Source organism: Dromiciops gliroides, chromosome 1, assembly GCF_019393635.1.
Source record: "Dromiciops gliroides isolate mDroGli1 chromosome 1, mDroGli1.pri, whole genome shotgun sequence".
Lineage (NCBI taxonomy): Eukaryota > Metazoa > Chordata > Mammalia > Microbiotheria > Microbiotheriidae > Dromiciops > Dromiciops gliroides.
In genome coordinates this window covers 497,265,954-497,278,431 of record NC_057861.1, presented here as the reverse complement: position 1 = coordinate 497,278,431, position 12,478 = coordinate 497,265,954, and the positions used below count along the sequence as shown (strand labels likewise).

Below are 12,478 nucleotides of genomic sequence, written 5' to 3'. Positions count from 1 at the left end.
TCATCAGACACTTGATACTTACTAGCTGTGTGACCTTGGGCAAGTCACTTGACCCTCATTGCCCCCCCCAAAAAAAGAATATTTAGGTCTTTTAAAAATATCATTTATTCTTATTTTTAATTAAGTGCTTCAAATACTAAATCATTTTTAAACATCTATTTCTGTTCTTAAGAAAAGGTTCTAGGCTCTATTGCTGAATTGAAATATGAACTTGGGCAAATCGCTTAATCTCTCACGGCCATTATTTCGTTATCCATAGAGTGAGGGAATTAAGTAAAATAATTTCTTACAGCATGAACATTTTATAATTATGTATAATTTTACAATTATTTTGAAATAGTTTTGGAGTGCATGCTGGCTTGAAGTGTATTACCCAATTTTCTAAAGTATAGAACCATTCCTTGTAAGATTTAATAGAATTCCAGAATTATTAAAATGTCCTACTTTAAAATGACTACAACACTATAAATGGAAAGAACAATCACAGAACAATTAAGACTTAAACATTGTAAAATTGTAAAGAAGAGAATAGTTCTCTGTAACTAACTCAACCCAAACTTACCAAACAGCTGTTCTCTTGTCATCTTCATGCCATGCATACTTCTCCTTCTCCATCCTCCTTTCTGCCTCTACCTGTCAACTGTACCATAAACAGTAATTTGCCATATGCCTCTGATCACTATCCTTGTGAAATACCAATCCAAAACACTGCACCCTGATTTGTATTATCTTCCCATATTAGATTGTAAGCTCCTTCAGGGCAAGAACTCTTTTTTGTTTTTATATTGCCAGTTCCTAGTGTAATGCCTTGAACAAAGTAAATACATAAAAATGCATTTTAAAAAACTTACTTATTAATTATAATGTTTGGACCAATGAAGACCAAGTTTGGACCTCATTTTTCCTCATTCTTTGCAGAGGCAGGGATCTGTGGCTGTGGAGAATATTACCCATAATGTTGGATTCCGTTGATATTGGTTAATTTTTCTGTATGGTTTTTTATTTTCTCTTTTTTCACTCTTTGTTTTAAGTGATGGCTTGTGGGGCAGTGGAACGGCAAAGACAGCTTAAGAAATGGTGATGGCAAATTAAAAATAAATCAAGATTTTAAGTTTTGAGACTACCATGGAACTATATATTACCTCCCAACACAAAGCTCTTTCAGTTAATTTGTTTTTGTGTTTGTGTTTGTTTTTTGCAGAGCGTATAGGATTGGGCAATGCCGGGATGTGAAAGTATTTAGACTGATATCCTTAGGAACTGTGGAAGAGATCATGTATTTACGTCAAGTATATAAGCAGGTAAAATTTGAATTTCTTTTGTTTGATGATTTAGAAGAAACTGACTTTTAGCAAAAAATATTTACATATGAGTCTCTTTCCTCTTATGCTGTTTTTTTGGGGGAATAGACCTAATAAGTAGTATTACTGATTGAAAGAGTATGTACAGTTTAGTCACATTTTGAATATAGTTCTAATTTTCTTTCCACAATGACTGGAATAATTCCTGCAGCTTTCTAACAATTGTTATTTTCCTTTTCTGTCCTTTTTGCCACTCTGATGGGTATGACATAGATCCTTAAAGTTATTTTAATTTCCATTTCTCTACTGATGATCTGGAGCATTTTAATGAGGTTGTCTGTTACTTGGATTTCTTCAGGAACTATGTCTGTTCATGATATTTGACTATTGTGATGTGGCTCTCACTTCCTTATATACCTTGGATATGATAACTTTATTTTATAAACTTGTTACTAATATTTTTCTCCAGTTAATCGTTTTTGTTATAGTTTTAGCTTCTGATTTTTGTTTGTGCAAAAATCTTTTTTAATTTTATTTAATCAGAGCTGTCCATTTTATTTGCTGATAAATACTCTTTGGTCACAAACTCTTCACCTATCCTTAGTTCTGAAAGACTTTTTTTCTTGTTCTTATTTATTTATTTGTTCTTTCTTTATTTTTTGTGGGGCAATGAGTGTTAAGTGACTTGTCCAGGGTCACACATCTAGTAAGTGTCAAGTGTCTGAAGCCGGATTTGAACTTAGGTCTTCTTGAATCCAGGGCCAGTGCTTTTTCCATTGTGCCATCTAGCTGTCCCTCATGATTTATTTTATATTTGTTCTAGCGTTGCTAATTTATTTTCTAGTCTTTTAAAATGTATCAGTTCCTTAATCTCTTTTCCCCATATTCTTAGTATAAGTTTTCAGATATACATTCAGTTGTCAACTTTTCTGGGAGTAATGCTCCTAGAAAATAGCATGAAGTCAAAAATGCAAATGTTGATACATTGAACCTAGGGGGAGTACAGGATTAGGTATATCATGACCATTAAAAAGTATATCCTTGTGCTCGCAGCACATATACTAAAATTGGAACGATACAGAGAAGATTAGCATGGCCCCTGTGTAAGGATGACATGCAAATTCGTGAAGCGTTCCATATTTTTTAAAAAAAAGTATATCCTTTTGCTAGAGATTGCTGAAAATACACATTTCTGAATACAATTTTTATAACAAAATGTTAATTCTGATAAATGTATACTTTTCCTAACACAGTAACCATAAAATAACCCATAAAATGAAGTACAGAAAATAAAATTGGTAACATGAAAAATATTTTTCTCACTAGTAATTCCCTAGAATTCTGTGACTTTTTATGCTAACATCTCAACTAAAAATAGCATTGATTTTAGATAACAATCACTTTTCATAACACATGAAATCTACAGTACAATAAATACTGCACATAAAATTCTTTTTTAATATTTAGAATTTTATTTTCCCAAATTACAAGTAAAATACAAATTTTGACATCAATTTTTTTTAAAACTTAGTGTTCCAGGGCATCTAGGTGGTGCAGTGGATAAAGCACCGGCCTTGGATTCAGGAGGACCTGAGTTCAAATCCAGCCTCAGACACTTGACACTTACTAGCTGTGTGACCCTGGGCAAGTCACTTAACCCCCATTGCCCCGCATAATCAAAACAAAAACAAAAAAAAAAACAAACTTAAAAAAAAAAAGAAAAACTTAGTGTTCCAAATTCTCTTCCTTCCCCACCTCCCTCTCCTCCCCACCCTTCCCCCCACCCTGGCCAATAACTCAAGTAATTCAATATAAGCTATACATGAGCACAGTCATGCAAAACATTTCCACATTAGCCAGGTTGAAAAAGAAAAAAGACAAAAATAAAACTTCAGATAAAGGAACTAACAAATAAATTATGTTTCAATCTGTATTCAGATACCATCAGTTCTCTATCTGTAGATGGATTGCATTTTTCATAAGACCTTCAGAGTTATCTTGGATCATTGCATTGCTAAAAATAACCAAGTCATTCACAGCAGATCATCTCACAATATTGCTGTTATTTTGTATATAGTAGATTTCACTTGCAAATAAAATTCTTAAAAAGAAAAGTTTTTAACCAGAACCTTACCTTCTACTGTATCAGATGTTGGTGTGAGGGCATTGTACTGTATACTATTGTGCCATAAACCTCTCTACCTTTTGCTGACCTCTGGAAACCAAGGGAAAGGTTGCTAGAACTTTATTTGCTTTGTTTGGAAGATGCTTAGACTGGTGAGGTCTTAACATCACTTTGCCTTTCATGGCCAGTGTGTGGCATTGGAGATCGAGAAGGATGCACCAGCTAGAAATAATCTTTCAGGAACTTCTGCATCATGTACCATTTGAGATCCTTAAGGGCCTCCAAGTATGGGAGCATAGCAGAGGCAATTTCACATTGACATTTAAGCTTGAGGCTGCAATTGATGGTGGGATTGTCAGCCTCTGTATCTCTAGCCAGCTGGTTGATTAGGATGACAACAGCTGCAGACATTCTGGCATGAAATTTATCTAACACCTTTATTTTCTCATCAAGCCATATCACTCACTTTGCCCACTTGGGTTTAGAGTCCAAAGGACTTGCACTATGCTTTGGTGACATAATTGCAACACAAGACTCAAATTTTAAAGGCAAACAATGAAATATGCCATGAATGCATGGAGAGCTCTTTACAGTGGTAGGGTGAACAATACTAGTGAAGCATCTATCTAGTAGGGTACCACCACCAGTCCATAAACTTGCACACAATGTGCCTCTCATTTTTTTCTCTACAATACATAGCCTTGAATATAGATGGTTTCCAATACAAAAGTGAAAATGAGGTTACTAATAAAATCACACAAATACTTGATGTTGGAAAAGTTTAATGTGTGGATGTTGAGGATCGACTGTATTAATTTTTTATCTTTCTCTTGCCTTTATCCAATTATAAGAGAGCATCAAGGTCTCTTAACTATTACTATCATTGTCTTTTTGCAGTTTATCTAGCTTTTCTTTTTTTTTAATCTTTGCCGCTATGCCATTTGGTGTATTTATATTTATTATTGTTATTTTTATTATCTGTGATGGCTTTCAGTATAGCATAATTTCTATTTTCTCTTTTGACACTGATTTTTCTTGTTGCGGTATCTGAAACTTTGTCTTCTTTAAAGTTGCCTAAAGCATAATACATTTGTTTTGCCACCTCATTTTCACTCTGTATGTATTTGTGTTTTAAATGTGATTCTTTTATGTAGCAGGTTTTTCAAAAACCATTCTCTTTATTTTGGGGAGGAGAATTTAATCTATCTACACAGAGTTATAAGTGTTAAGTTTGTGTTTTCTTCTATTACACGGACAGATGTGCACATACATATTTTCCATTCCCTTTAAGTTAGCCTTTAGTCTCTATGGTTTATTAAGTTTGCATTATTCTGACTTGTTCTCTTCCAACTCATCCCCTCTTCCAGCAAGTCTGCCCAATCTCAAATTACTTGAGTTTACTTTTTGTTATTATTATTCTTTCTCTTTTTCATATTTGTGGGGTTTTTTTTACTCTTCCCTTGCCTAGTGTAGTTAAGCACGTAAGGTACTTAATCATCAGTCTGTCCTTCCTTTCCACTTTATCTATTCTTCTATTACAGTAACATTAATTTGTAATGCCTATTTCCAAGAAGTATTGTTTTCATTCCTCCTCTTTTCTATCTACTTTTCCTTTCTGATCTCAGCATAGGTAGTCAGATATAGGAGGTAGCAATCTATAATTGGAGGCTTTGGGGTCTTGATCCCTTTACTTGGTTTTTTTGTCCCCTCATAACTTGGCCCTTTTGATATCATTCCTATCTCTCTTTGAACCTATGGCTTTCTATAGAATTCTCTCAGAACTGTGCCTAAGTCTCCGACCATTGCTTCCTTCCTAGTGGGAATTAATAGTAACATACATGACTCTATCTTACAAATTTTGATCTCCCCTTTCTCATTCCTTTTATGCGATCACTTCATGATGCTTTCAGTCATTTCATTTTTGCCCACTGAACTGGTCTTCTGTTTTGGGTTGTTTTTGTTTTTCTTTTATTTTCCCTGCAATAATTACATAATGGTTTCTTCTTTAAGTATTCTTCCATCACTGGTTTTTGTTTAGTTTTGTTTCTTGTAATTTTTGTGTGTTTTTTTCTTGCATTTGGAGGTTCATTGTTTTTTGGGGGAATTGTAAGGGAAGATACTTTCTAGTATACCTTTCACTTGAGTATCTTCCAGTATTCCCATATAACTTCTTAGATAAATTAACTATTAAGATGTTTTGAGGGGGCAGCTAGGTGGCACAGTGGATAGAGCACCGGCCCTGGAGTCAGGAGTACCTGAGTTCAAATCTGGCCTCAGACACTTAACACTTACTACTGTGTGACCCTGGGCAAGTTGCTTAACCCCAATTGCCTCACTAAAAAAAAAAAAAAAAAAAAAAGATGTTTTGAGGAGGCCAGTGGTTATAATTCTAAAGGATAATTCTTGTTTCTAGTGTTTATATTAATGTTTACTATCTTTTTTTAATCCCTGTCATTATGAAGATTCTTTCCATTGCTTAATTTATTCTTCCTTTTTCTCGAGCCTTTTTATAGGCACATTTAGTATAGTCTAATGCCAGGAACAAATAATATACCCTAAAACTACCTCCTTTCCAATTACTTTTTTATTCTTCTTATCCATTTGGTTTCTAATATGGTTGTATTATTCTCAGTCTTGTCCTTGTTTTCAATTTGGAAAATTTGGTCAAAAATGTCACAATATGAACTAAATGATTGAACTTTGCTGATATAATTTTGCCCTTGACAATTCAGCACTTGTTTTGGGCACAAGATTTCCTTCTTGTATTCAAATCCTTTTCAGTGTAGGATAGGAGAGTAGAAATATCTAACAAAGCCATTGATAATAGAGTAAAAAAAAAAAGCACAGAGTAGTTTAGCATTATTGGGATACACACTTGTAGTTTCTAGACTTTGTGGCTTATTTCAAAGAATTTAACAACTGAACAAGGAATATTAGATTGGCTTTCCAGAGCTACTAACTAAGACTAAGTCTTTTTCAAATGGTAGGATTGATTATGTTAAATACTGACATCTTTTCTTATCAATTCCTTATGACTAATAAAATAAAACTGTTTTACAGTTTATTTCCACAACCATGTTAAACATCATTAAAAGAGACCTGAAAGCTGGCAGATGCATAGTTTCAAAAAAGACTCCGGTGTACTTTGGTTTGTTTTGTCAGTTATAGCTCACATAGTCTTCAATGTGCTGCTTTCAGAATGATAGAGATGATCAGTAAATTCTTTGACTGGTTAGTAACATGGTCCTTTTCCACATGAAGAATAATATGTATTCCTTTGAGTTTTCAAGGAATTATATTGAAGTTAGGGGCATCGAGGTGGTGTGGTAAATAGAGCACTTGGCCTGGAGTTAGGAAGACTCATCTTGCGGAGTTCAAATCTGGATTCAGACACTAGCTTTGTGCCCCTAATTGCCTCAGTTTCCTCATTTATTAAATGAACTGGAGAAGGAAATAGCAAACCACTGTAGTATCTTTGTCAAGAAAACCAAAAGATTATTTTAAAAGTCTGACACAACTGAAAAACAACTCAACAACAATATTGAAGTTAAAAGACTATCCACATCTCAAATATGCTTTGTTTCCAGGAGAGAAATTGGACATTGCTTTTAGTTCCCAGTACCATCATGATCTTTATCATTTCCTATTGCAGTCATCATATCATCAATTCAAACTTATAATTTGGTGATGTACAAACTAATTCAGTCACTTTTTAGTGGTTCTTTTTGTAGCATTTTTCTAGAACAACTTAACAGGATAAAAGTGCATAGAAATATGTTTTTGTATAAAAAATGTCGAGAGAAAATATTGGCTTAATCTTGCAGGTAATAGGTGGAAAAAAGATAAAAATTATAAAGCTATTTTTGGTTCTTCAATAAAACTAATCAGATGATTATTTCCCCACAATGGCAACATCTTCCAGGGAAATTAAAACAAATTGCCTCCCTAAGGAGTTTTTGTCTACTCCACCTAAAACTGTGTATATACTGATAATGCCAGGAAATTCTGACATGTTGTTGGATAAAACACTTCTAAAATATCATGTATTTTTCTGTTTTAGCAACTGCACTGTGTGGTGGTTGGAAGTGAAAATGCCAAGCGGTATTTTGAAGCAGTTCAAGGATCAAAAGAACATCAAGGAGAACTTTTTGGGATCCACAACCTCTTCAAACTAAGATCTCAAGGGTCCTGTCTTACAAGGGATATCCTGGAGGTGTGAAATGTTCTTTTGGCCTTTTCAGTGAGGTTTTAAATAGGAATTTGTTTCCCCGCCCCCATTTGTGCACTGTGAAATATAAGTTAATATATGCCTTTCTAGAACTTACGGAAATTGCCATTTTTTTTTTCAAAATATATTACAAGACACTTAGAATTTACGTTTTTAGAGAGCTGAAATCAGACTTTGGTAAAATGGAATCTTGTGCCTTTAAACAGGTTTTCCCATACACATCAATAAAGCTCCCCTGGCCCCATCCATACACAGGCCTGAATATGTGACTCCTTTCCCCCTCAAAGCCATTTCTACACTAACAAAGGGAGGTGTATTATTTTTGAAACAGCTGCTGAAATTTCAGGAAAAAAATGTCCTCCACAAATAAACAAAAATATAAAATGTGTTTTGATTAAAAGTTACCAAATACTCCCTGAGATGCTGTCTCATGTGTCATGGAGATTTTTGTTTGCTGTTCCCAATAAAAATTCCACACCAGTTTTCAGACTCTTCCAGTTATGTTCATCTTCAGCATACAGATGTTTCTTGTTCCTTAAATGGAACATTTTTCTATCTTTCCAAAAAATTCTTAAAATTTTTCATTACACAAGAAATTTGAGCTCTGACTTAAGTATTCCGTAGTAGATATAGGGAAGGACAAAGTACTTCATAGACTCATAGAATGTTTATAGTTAGTTGGTCACAGGCTTTGATAACATCTAGTCTAGTCCTCCCTCTCTTGCCTAATGTCACACAACTAGTGGGTGGCAGATCTTTCATATAATTCAATATCATAATTGGTCAAAATATTCGTTTTTGTCTATTTCCTGTTGGGCACTGTGCCAGGTACTAAGAATTTAAAAGTTTTTGCAATCATAAAACCTACAGTCTAATTGGAAAGATAGGACATGTACCTTAAAATGGTAAATAGTAATATGGAGCATCATGAGCCAAGTGGTATAGGAAGTAAAGTACTTAGGACCTGAGTGATCATGGAGAGCTGGTGCAACGCTTTTTAATTAATCATTTTGCTTATTATAAGCCCGTTTTAATATATCATACTTTTATTGTGCTTCTATCTCTCAGCAACCTTTGCTCCTTTGAGGTCCACTCAACCAAAATTTTACACCCAATCTAAATTATGGTGGCTGTAGTATATTGACACTTGACACTTAGTAGCTGTGTAATCCTGGGCAAGTCACTTAACCCTTGTTGCCCAGCCCCAAAAAAAAAAAAAAAAGATATGTCTTGGTCTGTCTATCTATGTGTTGGTTTATCTCTACCTTTCTATCTATTCATATATCAATCTAAATATATTAATTAGGATTAACTCAAATATATCATTAGGATCAACTCCAATGTCTTCCTATTACTTCTAATATCAAATATAACCTCTGTTAAATTTTTAAAACCCTTTACAACTGGCCCCAACCTGTCTTTCCAGACTCATACATTACTCCACCTCCCACAATCAATAATCCAGCCAAACTGATGTTCAGTTTCTATCTATTCTGTATACACAACATTCCATCTTCCATTTGTTTTTACAATGACTTCCTCATATGCTTAGAATGTACCTGCCCATGCCTCTGCTTTATAGAACCCTTCTTTTCCTTAAAATAGAGCTCAAGCACCATTTTCTTCGTGCAACCTTTCCTAATCCCCCAGCTTCTGTTGCCCTACTTTGAACCTGTGTCATATTTATTTTGTAAAAGTTTACAAATGTACTTCTTGTTTTTCCCATTACAGCAAATGCTGTACAGGCAGGTATTGTTTTCACTCCTTGTTCTGTCTCCTGCACCATGGTGCCTCAAACATAGTTTGCACTTTAATAAATGCTAGTGATTGGGTGATTGATTGGTTTCGGTTTTATGTAATAACATTGAGGTTAATTTGATGCAGTCATCCCAGTTAAAGTAATTTATTTTCTGCCCAAACCTATATTGTCTAGTCTTCCAAATGATCCATAATTTTATCAGTATGGATGCTTACTCCATCAGTAGAGGTTGCCACTCATCTGTAACTCCTCATCTTGTATGATTAATGCTTATGCTTTCCCATAAAATCTTCCATAGGGGATCTTTCCAGTTTACTAGACACTTTTCCTGTAGGCCTTCTGGCCTGATCAGTGTACCAATGCAGCCCCCAAACTTTTAACCCTTGCTCTTATATTATATGACCTTTTCTGGACATAGCTATGAGACAAAGAAACAAGGTAGCCGCCAAATAAATTACCACTGGTGGTAACAAACAACTTAACCACAAAAGTCCTACTCCTGTGCCACATAATGGCATGACATTGACACCTTAGATTTTTAAAGACCACGCCAATAGATCACAGCCTCTGGAAAATTATTATTCATGATCATGTCTGGACCAAACCCTTGGTTTCAAATCCTGTTTCTGCTACTTACCTCAGGCATGTTACTTAAACTCTCTGAGTTTCACTTTTATCTGTAAATTGAGGTGTTTGGATTAGGATCAAAGGATTATAAAGTTATCTGCTTATAGCTAGAAACAATCTTGGAGGTCATCTAGTCCCTAACTTCTTTTTTTTTTTTTTTTTTTTTTTTTTTTTTTTTAGTGAGGCAATTGGGGTTAAGTGACTTGCCCAGGGTCACACAGCCAGTAAGTGTCAAGTGTCTGAGGCCGGATTTGAACTCAGGTACTCCTGAATCCAGGGCCGGTGCTTTAACCACTAGTCCCTAACTTCTTAAACTGTGGGACTCCATATGGGGTCAAATGACTGAATGTGGTGGTCGTGAAAAATTCGGCCATAGTGATATTTTATATACCTATATACCTAGGGTTGTATACAAATTTCTTGGATGAAAAGCGGTCGGTCACCAGTGGAAAAAGTTTTAAGAAGCCCTGACCTAGTGTGACACACTTCTTTTACAGAGGAGAAAACTAGGGCCCAGAGAGGTTAAGCCACTTACCCAAGATTGACAAATGTTAAGTAGCAGAATTAGGATTTGAACCCAAATGCTCTGCTTTCAAAACCAGAGCTCATTTACTTGCACCATTCAGATTAGTTGGTTTCTAAAACAGGTATTCTTAGCCAGGCATCTGTAAATTTTTTAAAAAGTATTTTGATAAATGTAGTTTGATATAATTATTTTCCTTTGCAATCCTATGAATTTTATTTTATACATTTAGGAACATTGTGCTGGTGGGACCAAAAGGCATCACCAGACTGCCAAAGTAGTCCATGATGCAAAAAAAAAAAAAATTAAACCCCTGCTCTATGACATTTCTCAATTCTATTTGCCTACTAAGTGCAAAGCATTGTTGATACCAATTAAGACAGTGCCTGCACTGAAGGAGCTCATAATCTAATGGGGGATGCATAATTTAGAGGTTTCACCTGTAAGTCTGTTGGAAAGTTCCTGTGGTCCTTCAATGCAGTGGCAAAGCTGAGAGCAATACTCCCTTTTTTGATGTCATTGCCACTGATAAAATCACATCAGTTTCTGATCTTAAGTCATTTCACAGTGACAAGGACTTTGGTAATAAGAATTTTCTTTGCTGAGTCTTCAATAGATGTGGCTCTAACCCCTGCAGAAGTAGTTCCCAGGCTGAAGGCATGATGGTTTTGGGCCCTGGGCTGCAAGTCTTGCTTTTCCCAAGACTCTTGGGTTCAGGGTCCTGTGCTATCTCTCTCAGGCTCTGAAAGGACATGGTAATGATAGTGGTTCAAATTGTCTCTCACATGCTGCCTCCTGCTTCTTCCACAGGGTGCCCAGCTGCTTCACCTAGGGAGGGGGTCCACCTGCTCTGTGGACCTTTTAGTGATGATTAGGATTGCAAATGAACAGATCAGTTTCCCTAGACGGCTGTTCAAGTATTGTATATAATTATTTAGGATTCTTATAGGGATAGTAAGTATCCTATACATAGGAATTAAATTATATTATCTTCTAAATTATGTATAACTGTTCATTAGACATAGTTATATGTTAGTATGTTTCACTTGGATAATTTCATAATGCTTTTAGTGTTTAGTGAAAATATGGCTGTTTTGCTAAGTCTAAAAAGTAAGTTTTAAAATAAAGTTAAAAGTGTCTAAAAACACTTGGATTGTAATTTGCAAACTGAAGAATATTGAGAGAAAAGGCAGACTCACTGAGTTTCTCTGTCTTAAGGCTGAGAATTAGCAAACCAGTTCTCTTGTTGATCTGGTTGTTTTTACTGCATAGTTTGCATAGCTTTCTCTAAGTGATTTGCATTCTCTTTTGTTGCTGTTGTAGAGGGAAGGCCAAGTGGAAGCAGGGGTCATGACAGCCACTACATGGTTGAAAGAAGGACCTCCAGCACACAAATTAGAAATGGTGAGTATTCTTTGGGATTGTGCCCCAGAATACATAAACGTATATGGCTGGAGATTTTTCTTTTCTCCTTTTTCCTATGTTTATGTGTGCCAAGAAAAATCTTTTCATATTGGTGAGAAAATAAAAATACTGTTTGAGCTTCATTCCAGAAAAAGACAGAGAAATATTGTCCCAAAAACTTTAGTAAGACTATGTTGTTCACCAAAAAAGAAAAAATAAAGACTGTGTTGTTAACACCAACTTTCCATTCTTGAATTTTCGGCAAATATTAGAACAGCCTCAAATTAAATGCACTTGTAGCAGGACTTTTGAGTCAAATGATGAACCTAAAGTTAAATTGAACTGTGCTTATTTGAATCATTGCCAAGCCTGAGTTTGAAATACAAATTGATACAAAATTAAACAAACAAATCTAGTGAAACTGTTCAAACTGGAAGCCAACATCCTAAAAATGAAGTCAGACCAATATTGTCTCTGAACCAAACCATTTATTTTGCTTTGAGTCCCAAAT

The 12,478-nt window shown here is 35.0% G+C and overlaps 1 protein-coding gene and 1 pseudogene across 4 annotated transcripts in view; both read left to right on the top strand.

The window, feature by feature from the left end:
- Window positions 1–12,478, top strand: part of ERCC6L2 (ERCC excision repair 6 like 2) — a 149,610-nt gene that overhangs the window by 78,726 nt on the left and 58,406 nt on the right. For all 4 annotated transcript variants that reach the window (XM_043976904.1, XM_043976903.1, XM_043976902.1 and 1 more), the window contains exons 13-15: window positions 1,202–1,301; window positions 7,487–7,639; window positions 11,887–11,967. In XM_043976904.1, coding sequence (XP_043832839.1) covers window positions 1,202–1,301; window positions 7,487–7,639; window positions 11,887–11,967 — 334 coding nt within the window. The remainder of the gene's footprint in view (window positions 1–1,201; window positions 1,302–7,486; window positions 7,640–11,886; window positions 11,968–12,478) is intronic.
- On the top strand, window positions 2,345–2,445 carry LOC122737464 (annotated as a pseudogene).